The 14,571-nt window shown below is 42.6% G+C and overlaps 1 protein-coding gene across 1 annotated transcript in view; it reads left to right on the top strand.

The window, feature by feature from the left end:
• LOC126169846 (epidermal growth factor-like protein 8) overlaps positions 1-14,571 on the top strand; it is a 175,254-nt gene that overhangs the window by 61,168 nt on the left and 99,515 nt on the right. The window contains exon 3 of the mRNA XM_049920680.1: positions 1,310-1,428. Coding sequence (XP_049776637.1) covers positions 1,310-1,428 — 119 coding nt within the window. The remainder of the gene's footprint in view (positions 1-1,309; positions 1,429-14,571) is intronic.

Here is a 14,571-nt window from a genome sequence, read left to right on the forward strand (position 1 = left end):
TAGCGTTGTGCGTAGATTGGGGCCAATCTTTTTTTTGTGATATGAATGCCATGCTGTATTTGCAAGTGGAAGTAAGTGGAAGTTTATTATACGTATTATACTGCTACGGTGTGAAATTGTTTTATTTTCTTATTTGCTTCAATTCCGTGCTGGGTATTGCCACTGCACTTATTTGCGCCTGACAGTTAGTGGCTTAAAGCCCCATCGTTTATGTCACAAAGGTAAACGTTGATACCATTTACGAACGAGTAACGTAATTCACGAGTTTGTGTAAACACATACCTCCTTCAGTCTTTCTCCAGGGACGACAGACATAACAGGAACCAGTAACAAGTGTTTTTCAAGTAATCGAGCATGACTTCATAAGCAAAATATTTCAAATACTCTCTAAATGTTCATCTCCCCATACATGATGAAGCTAGCCTTCCAAAAACATATAGTGCGGTGAATACATTAACCACAATGTTTCTGCTACAAGGGGGATCAAAATTAAACTTTAAAGGAAACACACGGTAAACTAAAATTACGTATTCACTCTCAGCAAACTGCAGAGCACGAAACGCTTTACGCTCAGGAGTCGCCATTATGCTTACTTGCCCTATGTGGTGTTGCAAGCGGGAAAATAATAAAGCAGTACCCGTGCGTTTGCTTGTCTGAACCTACCTGAGTTACTCTTTAATTTCGGCATTGAAGTAACATTCCACAACGTTTATAGTTGATAGTTTTAAGGTTCGTGACTTTGAAATTCCTTTAAGACACCCTGTATATTGCAATCCAGGTTGATCAGCGCGGTAGACTTAATGTTCATGTAAAATCCACACAACTCCCTTTTATCACCACTCATAACAAAAATATATATTCTCTCTAATCATTGCAATTACTGATATACCTGTGCGTCTACCTGTGGAGAAGGCAACATGCTCAACCCCTTCCCTCCGACCACAACAAATGGAGCCAAAAACCAATATCACTGAAAAAGCGGTCTCTGTGCTTCCTTCTGGACAAACGGTATCTGCACGGTTCTCGTGACCTGCGTAAATAAACAATCACTATTCTAAGTAAAATATCGTGGATTCCTTAAGACTGCAACCACATTTCTCCGGATCGTCAGGTGTTTGCATTCTTTAGGTAACCATCTGCTCAAGATGACGTCTCCATCAAAATTTCGAGCTTCAATCCACATAAATTTCCAAAAATAAACTTTTCAATGATAATTTATGTAAGAGCATGACTCAGTTAGAATGCTTAGAAATCATATGGCTTACCTGGTGCGGGATCAGCTAATACGTGCCCTCGTCTCTCTTTACAGGACGGTGTACCAGAAGGCCTTCCGCACGGTGTACTCGACTCGCTACAGCAAACACTCCTCGTTCGCCTGCTGTCCCGGCTGGACGCAGGTGAAGCCCACCAGCTATGGATGCATGCGAGGTGAGTTTCGCATTCTGCACTGAGCTGTGCCGATACTTGCTTAATTTGTGTAGATATTGTTCTAATTACCCGAGAGAAGCTATGTGAAAGTAAGCTGTTCTTAATCGTTCCTCCGGTACAGATCACAGTGGCTTGATAACGCTGGTTTCTAACGATTGTAGAAGTTAGAAAAGCCATGTTATTTCATCATAATAGTCATTAACACCAATGTTCATTATTTCCAGTCATGGCAGCGGAAATGTTATCATTTTGTAAGATTCTACCCCCGGTAAATGTAACACTTGCGCCGTTGAAGTAACATGCTCAAGTTAAATGGATGGATAGACCTTATGCTTTACGTATCCCAACGCTGCCAAACGTATCCTTCAGAAATCTGAGGCTTTAAAATTCCACTGCCTGCTCATATTCTTTGGGGTAAGCAGTCGACTGTGACGAACGCCTTACTGACAGAAGCTGCTGAACTTCCGTTGACGACAGTACCTGGCGAGAAAATTTACTTGTCATAAAATCAAGTAGACTATTAATAGATTAACTACCCTCCTACGAGAAATAGGACACAACTTGCCGTTCAGTGGTTCCTTCTGTTATTGCCAGCAATGAACGTGTCTGCCTTGATCCATTCGATTAAAAGGTATAGTCACATAGTACCATTTGGGACTCCATTCAGGTAGCAGTTGAAAAAATCTAGATATTCACTATTACAGTTTAATGGATAGGAGCTTTGGCACAGTTAATTCAAGTTTTAAATATTGCGATAGTTTTGATTGGCCACATTGTGCTCAAGCATTTAATGATGGTTCTTAGTATTTTCGAATGTCGTCATATTGTACTACGAGGGTGAGTCAATAAGTAAGTCGCAAACTGTAGTAGAGACAACAGTGCCGCGTGCACCAGTTGAGGTTTATTTTACTTTTTCAAAAGGCTCCCACTGTAAATTTAAACACTTGTCCTATCGTAACTGATGAAAAGGTAAAGAACAGAAACTAGGGAGAAAAGAAATTTGTGACACTATTCGATTAAAAGAAGAGACTAGTGGATAGAAGCCTTTCTGAGACATCAAAGAATCACCAATTTAGTATTTAAAGGACGCGTGGGGGCTGAAAATCATTCAGAGACCAAGAGATGAATACAATAAGGAAAATTCAGAAGGGTAGAGGTTGCAGCGCTTATTCCGAGATGAAGAGCCTTGTACAGGACAGATTAGCATGGAGAACTGCAGCAAACCGATCTTCGGACTAGAGACCATAACAACAGTAGCAACGTCCCGTTCGCCAAGATCTTAAAAGCCTGCAGCATGGAGTTCTTGTGACAGCGTTCACATCCAACGAGTGATCTCTCGAGCTGTAACAAGTTTATTTGGTTCCTTACATTGCTGCAACCCACAAGACCTATGTGTCGTGCGGGTAGCGAAAGACCCTTAGCCAGGCAAACAATGTGGCATTAGTGGATAACCAGGATGGCCAGGATTTTCCTTGTTTGTGATTTTTTTTTTTTTTGTTAAATTCCGCATCCAAGTCAATACAGCTTTCCATGAAACACAGATCTAGCCAAATACGAGACAGATTTCACTGTCAACGTTCTCTACGGACAGACACTTGGCTCATAAAAATCGTGTTGTACGGTACACACTTGCGGCAAAGCTGCCATTTTGGTCAGACTGCACATCATTTAGCATTGGCACGGAATACTGTGTATCGACTACCTTCCAAACAAAGTGTTTTACCATCTTCCAGATATGTACAGGCGCTAAATTTAACACGATATACGGTACTCCGGCGTTTGCGACTTATTTACTGATTCACCATATCATATTTAACTGAGAAAACGATAGTGATACGATAGGCTCTCGAATTTGGTGGCTGTTCTGGTTTAGATAACCGGAAGTTCTAGTTTCCATAAACTAATTATAGTATCAGACCTAAAAATATATTGCAAATACGGCAACCATCTTACATATGCGTTCCATGCAGTTAATTCTTTAAGTCAAATGTACCGCATTCTTTCTTATAACGTGCTTATGACATTAGATATTTCATACACGTTTAATAACCGTCCATCCACAAAAATAGATGTGCGCTTTCTCTATGTTTTCATGTGCTGTTTCAGCTGTGGGATGAGTTTCATGTGGATCATTCTAAAGAGAAGAAATCATCACTTATTTCTCATCTGTTGAAATTTAAGATACAGACTTCTTCAGTAACATTGCAACTTTCCTTCCAGATAAACTGTCCAAAGCATTTAATTTGATAATGACAAGGTTTTCAAGTTTTTTCATTTGAAAGAAATAGACGAAATACGACCACATCTACAGAAAATTTATACTTTACTTACGTTACTACGCAACTTGTACCAACAAATCACAAGAAAGGTTTCATTCACATTAACGCCATATCGCACCTGCCAGGAACTTTTTGGTTTTGAACTCGTAAACGCATCCTTTATTAGTGAGTGGTGTGAACGCAGATCGTTGGATAATATAGATATTCCAGATTGTCACTTACTTTTAGTCTAAGCTTTTTTTGCTCATCTAATCATTCACTTAATTTACAAAAGGCTTCGCAGTAACAGCTTTCCAGCCTTCTTGTATCCTTCTTTCTAATCAGTAATGATGGATTTTAGCTAAGCCTCACTTATGTGAAGTCTGATTTACTAAAGATGGTTACACTCATTAATTATTAGATAAAGCTGCCTGAGTATGGGATTCGTAAGTACAGTCTACAAATTATAAATATGGAGGTATGTATAAATGTTCTACATCGCCTTCTAAACCACGGGACCGGTTTCCGTCACCCAGCTATCAAAGGGATGGGGATGGCAGTAAAAAAGCAGTATAGATATTTTAGTCATCCAGTATTTAAGAATGAGAGCACTTAGAGACTTGAAGTAAACATTATACATAAATTCAAACCTTTATGAAACTTTTCCTCGCTGACTGTCCCCCCAAAACGATGAAAGGAAAAAAGTATATCGCTTACTACATTTTTACTGTTCATGCAGTAAAACTGTCGCTTCAAGCATGACGTTTTAGTTTATTGCTTCTTTACTACTAATTGTATTCGTGCCACATTTTTTCAGGCGGTATTTAGATATGCCGCTGAATGTAACATAAAAATTACATCAGTGTACAACGCTTAGTTCAAGAGATATGACATCATAAACACTGCGATACGTGAAAAACTTACGTATCATGCAAGACGTTTAAATTTATTATTTCGTGGCTACTGACTCAATTTGCAACACTTTTCGCAGACTGTATCCACATCTGCCACTGAATGTACCAAGAAAAATATATCACTGTCCGACACACAGTTTAGGAGATATGACGTCGCATACAGAGGTGCGTGAAAAACTGCCTCATCACGCATGACGTTTTAATTAATTACTTCTGACAAGTAATCCCTTGAGCGCGAGGTCGCAAAAGGCCAATGACGTTTATGGCATTCGACGCCCCACATGCTGTCTACTATGCAAACACGATGTTGGCTGCTATTGGCGACAGGGGGCGAGAATAGATATACCCAATGGTGAGCACAGCATGAGACTATACAGTATAGAGCAGCTGAACTGCTTAGTCGACGAGTAACAGTGCTATAGTGTTAGTGGTGCTGATACAAAGCAGAGCAATGGCAGCCTGTCGTTGTGGCCGAGCGGTTCTAGGCGCTTCAGTCCGCAACCGCGTGACTGCTAGGGTCGCAGGTTCGAATCCTGCCTCGGGCATGGATGTGTGTGATGTCCTTAGGTTAGTTAGGTTTAAGTAGTTCTAAGTTCTAGGGGACTGATGACCACAGATGTTAAGTCCCATGGTGCTCAGAGCCAAAGCAAGCATTGCATTATATCTACAACAACAGTTTCCGTTGTTGACATACCATCAGAAAGGAACCCAAGGAATTCCACAGAGTGAGAAAATGTGGCACATGAAACATTAGTGTTTCTGTAAGATGAGTCAGTGGAATGTATGGTATCGTATACGCTCGACTGTGCGGACAATATACATGAGAAGTATAAGCATGACGAAATATGATTAACAAGTGAAAGGATATTGAAACAAGTGTCGTGCCATGTAGTTCATCATCCTCGTCGGACAGGGAGACACACATCTTGTCTCCAGAGATACGTAATAAGAGATAGTCGTTTTCCAAAGAGTGGGTACTAAACGTAATTACGTGCATGGAAGGTACTCCGCAGCATATTAATAAAAATTATGAACAGATTTCGAACAATGCCGCAGCAATATGACCGTGTAGTGCAAAATAAAAACTATGAATATACAAGGGAGGACAAGACGCACTTAAAAGAACTTGTGTTTGCGTGTTTCAAGGATGTTCGGTACAATTTACAGGATTTGCACGATAGTGACATAGTAGGCTACGCACATCAAAGTGTGCGCGACATAGATTATAGTGATTTCAAGGGAAGCAGTGGATTGTTGCGTAACTTCAAATCGTACTACAGAATTGGAAGACGCAAGAAAACGAAATTTCAAACAAAGCGTCAACTTCACGATACCCACAAAACTGTGGAATCGACCCGAAAATTTGTAGATGAGATAAAAAAAGACTTATCCCATCGTTCAATAAAGAATTAGTTATCAACTCCGACCAATAGAGATATGAAGAGGAAATGCATATGAAAGGAACACTGGAAATTAGAGATACCAAGAAAGTTGTATCAAGATCAAGTAACATCAATGTCTTAACACATTCATATACAATTTGTCAACTGTTAATCTGGATGGTAAATTCGCTGGGAAGTTATTTATTGTGCTGCGAGAAGGTGGAGGTGTTCTGCCCCTTGCGATTCTTTAACATGTGCATGGTCTTACAAGGGCAGCAGAGTATATTTACCTCACAGCAAGCAAGAGTGGGAAAACAGAAGTAAGAGAACTAAAAGTATGCTATGAGCACTCCTTTTGGCCAATAGCTGGTCAAAATAGCTTGATATTGCTTGTTTCCTTGTCTGCGTACGAAAATCAAACTCCTTTAGAGCAAACTATCCATCCTGAAAAGCGATTCATACTACCTGGAACCAATGAACAAATTCAGCCTCTGGATTTTGTTTTTCCTGTGCCTATAAAACATATTATCGCACGATCTACAGCTACACTTTAAAGGACAGCAAATTTCACGATAAGATCCACGACAGACTGTTTTGCATTCGGTTGCATACCATGACATTCCATCAGTTCTCATCATTCTGTTACACCACTGTGATTCTGTATGCATTCTTTTAAAGTGGATGCCTAGCTGAACGTAATTCACGGTTTGTAACTTCCAAGGAGTCCGCTTTCGACGTTGATGGTGCGAACCTTTGCAATCACTGTGGCGTCCCATTTTTCATTCGCTGTTCATGGTACAAATTAATGGTTTGTTTTGAACACTTCCATTTTGTGAAATGTTATACATACATCCCATAGAAGGATGATATCCGCACCTCCAGGACACTCATTTTTTGTTGCTCTTCCGATGCACATGGTGACTCATTAGCAGCTAATATTTTTCTTGTCACAATTGTTAACACAAAACTTTCAAATGAGCCTTTTAAAGATTTAACTTGCGACCATGCACTCAAGAGGTTCCTTGTGAGTCTGTCCACAAAACATTTCGCAGACAGCATCCATATACGTTGCTGAATATACCTACAAAAATATATCATTGTACGGCATAGGTTAGGAGATATGACGTCAAATACTCAGAAACACGAACAACTGCTGCATCATGCGTGACGTTTCAATTTATTACTTCAGTTCATCTAACTCTTATATGAAGTCTTCGCCTGAAGATGATGAAGACGCATTCCATCGAAACGTTGCTACGAGACGACAACGCTACTCGGCTGACAACCCGTGAAGACTTCATATATGAAATTCGCCGAGAAAGCCTGCACTCTCATGAATCTAACTCTGTTCGCAAGATATTTCGCAGACAGCCTCCAGATATGCCGCTGAATGTACCTAGAAAACTAAATCATTGTACGACACATAGTTCACCAGATATGACGTCAATTATTGAGATGTGTGAAAAACTGATGCATCATGAATGACTTTTTATTACTTCTTTACTACCAAATCTGTTCACAATACATTTAGCAGACAGTAGTTTTACATACCACTGAATGTACCTGCAAAATATTATTGTACAGCACATAGTTCAGGAGATACGGCACAATAGATATTGAGCTGCTTGAAAATAAAACTGTAGGGTGAAATTCATGAGTACACATACGTGTGAAATATGTTAAATATATGTGAAATATATTTGACATGTGTATATGAGGAAAAATGCACGGATAAAACACTCATCCCAAACCCTTGGAACGATTTCAATCAAATCTGGTACTCACATTAGTTGCAATCCGTAAGCACAGATAGGAGGAAGAGGAGATTGTAAGAGATATGAGAGGAGGTAGTGGACGAAGAGAGGGGAGAGAATTAGATGGACAGAGAAGGGAAATAGCATAGATGAACAGAGACAGGGGGAACGAGGAGATGGGCTAACAGAAGCCTGGAATAAATTCATATCCGAAGAACGCCGGGTACTCGGCTAGTAATAAATAAACGAGTTAAGTGAGTCAGCTGTCAGAACGTAAACAGAACACGTTTCAAACATTTCTGTGCCGTGAGTAGTGCATTTCAGTCCCCCTTTACAAACCGGTGTTACAAAATAATTATTTTCTTTCCATCACTATGATTAAAAATAATATTATATTTCTATTAATGACAATCTCTTGGGGCCATTTTCCAGAATTGTTGTTGTGAAACGAAAAATTGCAGACAGACTACGACATGAGTGCTTAAATGCGTGTCTGCAGAGGCACCGCTATTGAACGATGTTAGTACAGCACCCAGAAGAATGGCGGCCCTTGCCAACAGTGGCGTGGGGGCGGCGGTAATGCGTCTCTTTCAACTGCTGCCCAGGCCGGGACGTCGGCAGGTGTCTACAGTTTACCACTCTAACTGGTAGTTATAGCGCTCGCGACCAAATTGCTTTGTGCCTCCGAGACGTAGTCAAGTGTATCTCGCGAAAGCTTGCGTTGTAGTCATCCAGCAGAACGTGCGTCACAGTATGAGGGTTTCTCCCCTAGCATCCGATTCACCAGTTTGAGTTCTCCGTCTCGCAGCTTTCGTAGCTGCTACGCAAACACCTGCTCTTCCCATGATACGAGACACACAGTCTCTCACGAAAATTTTGCTCTGAATACTTTCCTTCGTTAGTGTCTCAATTTCTACGATACCTGTGTGCTCCACGTCTGCCGGATGTGTCCGTCAGTCAGCTTTATCTTCAAGAAGCGCCGTTACTCTACAACTGTCCTTCATCCCCCCGCTAATCTTCCATTTTGTCTCTGGTCGTACAATAAAGGCTATGGGACGGTGGGTCAGGGTTGGGTTGCCTTTGGAGACAACAGTAGCCTACAGCTCCAAGCTCCAGGAGGACCCTGGCGGCTACAACACTGTGCCTGAGACTGGCTGTGCATCACGTCTGTCTCATTCATTACTAAAGTTTAGTTATAACTACCTAATTGAACTAAACACAGATAAAGTGTGGATTATTTCCGTGTATAAAAAGCATGTTACACCAATGTAGTGCCTACAATACCTGCAGACATTTAATCACCATTTTCCAACATGAAAATCACTGTATTTTATACGAGTAAAGGCTAATTTAAACATTCGACGAAGATATTTTATTTTTAGATTCGTTTGTCTGGTACCATCACCGTATAGTTTTTTGTATTTTTTATAAGAATCAATCAAAAAGTTTACGTCTGAGGATGTTGTTGCAGCGTATATGCAACGTAGAGCGACTCCGATGCGGGTATATAAGCACAGACGTGTAGGCAATGGATTAATGCGGCATTCGTGTCTTTCCGAAGTGCTTCTGGTAAAGGCGGAAACGTGAACTATGGCGACGTTATTACCAAAAGCGTCCAAACAGGACCAACGTGCTGTTATTATTTTCTTGGCTATCGAAAGACAAACACTGATAGAAATCTACGAAGAATAATGTATGTGTATTGGCCAGCACGTCTGTCAAAATCCACCGTTGTGGAAGGGTGCAAACTTTCCGTGCTGGCTCACCCATTAAGGCACTGGTTACACCAACTCAAATGGGAGACACTTGAGCACCTCACCCTGTAGACCTGATCTCCCCTTATCAAAAAAATTTCAGCACAGGCATCCTTCACCATTATCAGTGGTTTCTAGGTCCGTAAAGAAACTGAATTCGAAAGCATACAACTGTTTCACATATGTATAAACCTACGAAATTCAGTACGATTCAGATATTTATGTCGGCCTGTTACAGTTTAATATATAATAACTATACTGTTTTTCTCTTTCGTTGGCATAAAGAGAATCCGAATTTTCTTTAGCTTTTTCCGCAGTATACTTTTGTGCACAGCATGATCAGTGGTTCCGAATGTAGCATTGTTCAGATGTCCAACCTCTTCTGGATACTCACTGCATCGGATAGTATAGATAGCATGGCAACACGTGTGCTCCAACCTTACTCGGTTAATCGATGTTAATTGTCTCTTCGGAACAAGCTTTCGGCTGCACCACGGTTTTGTCGGTACGGTGAGCTGGACTGAAGTGTGCAGTAACCCTTTTCCGTACAGTGATGTTTACCACTGCAGGTATTAAATGCGGAGGGAATAGAAAAGTACATGCTCACTTTTACGAGATCAGACGTTGCTTCATTTCAGCAAATACCTTATCGTCCATTTAACCACATTAATAGCACATTTTTATTTTATTTCTCGGATTTATTTATTAATTTCACTACTTCATAAATATAACTATTGCCTCAGCGTTGTTTATTAATTGTGTAGGTGCCATACTTTTGCCGCGCGGCATTAGCCGAGCGGTCTGAAGGTGCTGCAATCATGGACTGTGCGGCTGATCCCGGCGGAGGTTCGAGTCCTCCCTCGGGCATGGGTGTGTGTGTGTTTGTCCTTAGGATAATTTACGTTAAGTAGTGTGTAAGCTTAGGGACTGATGACCTTAGCTTTTAAGTCCCATAATATTTCACACACATTTGAACATTTTTTTGCTATGCTTTTAGTAATCTGTGGTGCGGATAATATAGTCCTTCACTGAGTCAAAATTAGACGTCTATCGCGTTTGTGTTCACCGCCCTTCCCTGTTGATAAATATCACCTTTCCGAATCTGAGTACGTCTGTAGAAACCTTAGCTAATTTAATCGTGCTTTCACGGTCGAATCGGAAGCCTTCGTCGCTGGAAACATTTCATCTTTCTGTACAGCTCATGTTTGTATCTCCCTTTGGTCGTAATTATACTGACATTAGGTTAGTCGTACTCCATGGATGACACGGTGAGTGGCTTCTGGAATATGGAAAGAAGCCAGAGATGTACATTTATGTGCAATACAGTGAAATGGTTTAACATAATGAACGATAACTGTGCTGCTATGCTAACTGTTGTTATAAATTAATCTTCTGTGAAAATACTCTTCTATGGAGCTGTTGGTGTTGCCCTACAGGAAGCCCGTAATTCAGTCTTAAACTTCATCACATTATACAGGGTGGTCGGAAATTCCCGTTACAGACTTCTAGGACTTGAAGAGGGGAGTGAGAAAAAATGTCCAATAAATGCGGGCTCTAAAGTGCGTACCTTAACAGCTATGAACACTTTCTCAGTAGAGGAGATGTGTTTCACATTAGCGAAGATGAACGAATGGTCATAGTTCCTCAGGTATGCAATTTAGAGCCCACGTTTATTGGACATTTTTTCTCGTTTTTGTCCGCACTACCACCACTGAAAGTTACCAGACCTACACTCTTCGCAACACAAGAACCGCTACATGTATTCAACTGTCAAAGGTATCAGAACAGTTTTCGTTTATAACTTTCGACTCCTTCGTTTCCGGTGCTGGGATCCTTACTTCAAATTAATACATTTATCGTTCTCCATCATCCTAGAAAGTCTGTAACATCATCACGTAATCACCCCGTGTATACGTACATTTACACCCCCGCGCCTGTTACTTTGACGCTCTGTAGTCTCGTTGGATGACGTTTCCGGACAGGCTTTCCTATTCAAAATACGATGTACTCACTCCCCTCTACAAGTCCTAGAAGTCTGTAACGGGAACTTCCAACCACCCTGTATACATCCACTGATACGCAATACTTAAGGATGTAAGTAACTTTCGTATGATGTGTCGCTGTCGAGCAACAGAGCTCGATTGAACATGAACCATACATGGAAAGAAATGCTGCAGTATAGGGCAGAAGGTAACTGAACGAAATACGCGAGGAGACGAACTAAAATGATCAAATGGTTCAAATGGCTCTGAGCACTATGGGACTCAACTGCTGAGGTCATAAGTCCCCTAGAACTTAGAACTACTTAAACCTAACTAACCTAAGGACATCACACACATCCATGCCCGAGGCAGGATTCGAACCTGCGACCGTAGTGGTCGTGCGGTTCCAGACTGTAGCGCCTTTAACCGCTCTGCCACTGTAGCCGACCTAAAATGATCTATTCGAAGACAATACTTGCACTGAAGTCCCTGCGATTCGTGCTGAACGTACTCTCACATAGCGAGATGTGGGAACACGTCATGCACCAATCGTTTTAGTGTTCCACGTGTTACTGTGTGGGGATGGATGAACGTTGCATAGGAGAACTGGCCTCCAAATCTCTGAACATGCTACACCCACCGGTGAACGTTATTATGACACTGTAATGCATTGCCATGTGCGTCTTTTCAGGAGTGCTTTCTACATCGACATCTACATGGATACTGTGGAAATCACATTTAAGTGCCTGGCAGAGGGTTCATCGAACCTATATCTTTCCGTACGGGCTCTGATTTCCCTTATTTTATCGCGGTGATCGTTCCTTCCTATGTAGGTCGGTGTCAACAAAATATTTTCGCGTTCGGAGGACAAAGTTGGTGATTGGAATTTTGTGAGAAGATTCCGTCGCGCAACGAAAAACGCATTTCTTTTAATGATTTCCAGCCCAAACCCTGTATCATTTCTGTAACACTCTCTCCCATATTTCGCGATAATACAAAACGTGCTGTCTTTCTTTGAACTTTTTCGATGTACTCCGTCAGTCCTACCTAGTAAGGATCCCACACCGCGCAGCAGTATTGTAAAAGAGGACGGACAAGCGTAGTGTAGGCAGTCTCCTTAGTAGGTCTGTTACATTTTCTAAGTGTCCTTCCAATAAAACTCAGTCTTTGGTTAACCTTCCCCACAACATTTTCTAGGTGTTCCTTCCAATTTAAGTTGTTCGTAATTGTAATACCTAGGTATTTAGTTGAATTTACGGCTTTTAGATTAGACTGATTTATCGTGTAACCGAAGTTTAACGAGTTCCTTTTAGGACTCATGTGGATGACCTCACACTTTTCGTTATTTAAGGTCAACTGCCAATTTTCGCACCATTCCGATATTTCTTATAGATCGTTTTGCAGTTTGTTTTGATCTTCTGATGACTTTATTAGTCGATAAACGACAGCGTCATCTGCAAACAACAGGATCCCACACCGCGCAGCAGTATTCCAAAACTCGCAATCGATCTAAAATCCCTTGTCAATAGCACTTCATATGAATAAAGAGCTATTTGTGTTTCTCAGGAACGAAGTTTTCTAAACCCGTGTTGACTGGTGTCAATAGACCGTTTTCTTCTAGGTAATTCATAATGACGGCTGCTCAGATTGTCTCCCAAATCGTTTATATACACTCCTGGAAATTGAAATAAGAACACCGTGAATTCATTGTCCCAGGAAGGGGAAACTTTATTGACACATTCCTGGGGTCAGATACATCACATGATCACACTGACAGAACCACAGGCACATAGACACAGGCAACAGAGCATGCACAATGTCGGCACTAGTACAGTGTATATCCACCTTTCGCAGCAATACAGGCTGCTATTCTCCCATGGAGACGATCGTAGAGATGCTGGATGTAGTCCTGTGGAACGGCTTGCCATGCCATTTCCACCTGGCGCCTCAGTTGGACCAGCGTTCGTGCTGGACGTGCAGACCGCGTGAGACGACGCTTCATCCAGTCCCAAACATGCTCAATGGGGGAAAGATCCGGAGATCTTGCTGGCCAGGGTAGTTGACTTACACCTTCTAGAGCACGTTGTGTCACGGGATACATGCGGACGTGCATGGTCCTGTTGGAACAGCAAGTTCCCTTGCCGGTCTAGGAATGGTAGAACGATGGGTTCGATGACGGTTTGGATGTACCGTGCACTATTCAGTGTCCCCTCGACGATCACCAGTGGTGTACGGCCAGTGTAGGAGATCGCTCCCCACACCATGATGCCGGGTGTTGGCCCTGTGTGCCTCGGTCGTATGCAGTCCTGATTGTGGCGCTCACCTGCACGGCGCCAAACACGCATATGACCATCATTGGCACCAAGGCAGAAGCGACTCTCATCGCTGAAGACGACACGTCTCCATTCGTCCCTCCATTCACGCCTGTCGCGACAGCACTGGAGGCGGGCTGCACGATGTTGGGGCGTGAGCGGAAGACGGCCTAACGGTGTGCGGGACCGTAGCCCAGCTTCATGGAGACGGTTGCGAATGGTCCTCGCCGATACCCCAGGAGCAACAGTGTCCCTAATTTGCTGGGAAGTGGCGCTGCGGTCCCCTACGGCACTGCGTAGGATCCTACGGTCTTGGCGTGCATCCGTGCGTCGCTGCGGTCCGGTCCCAGGTCGACGGGCACGTGCACCTTCCGCCGACCACTGGCGACAACATCGATGTACTGTGGAGACCTCACGCCCCACGTGTTGAGCAATTCGGCGGTACGTCCACCCGGCCTCCCGCATGCCCACTATACGCCCTCGCTCAAAGTCCGTCAACTGCACATACGGTTCACGTCCACGCTGTCGCGGCATGCTACCAGTGTTAAAGACTGCGATGGAGCTCCGTATGCCACGGCAAACTGGCTGACACTGACGGCGGCGGTGCACAAATGCTGCGCAGCTAGCGCCATTCGACGGCCAACACCGCGGTTCCTGGTGTGTCCGCTGTGCCGTGCGTGTGATCATTGCTTGTACAGCCCTCTCGCAGTGTCCGGAGCAAGTATGGTGGGTCTGACACACCGGTGTCAATGTGTTCTTTTTTCCATTTCCAGGAGTGTAGATAAGG

This window comes from Schistocerca cancellata, chromosome 1, assembly GCF_023864275.1.
Source record: "Schistocerca cancellata isolate TAMUIC-IGC-003103 chromosome 1, iqSchCanc2.1, whole genome shotgun sequence".
Classification (NCBI taxonomy): Eukaryota; Metazoa; Arthropoda; class Insecta; order Orthoptera; family Acrididae; genus Schistocerca; species Schistocerca cancellata.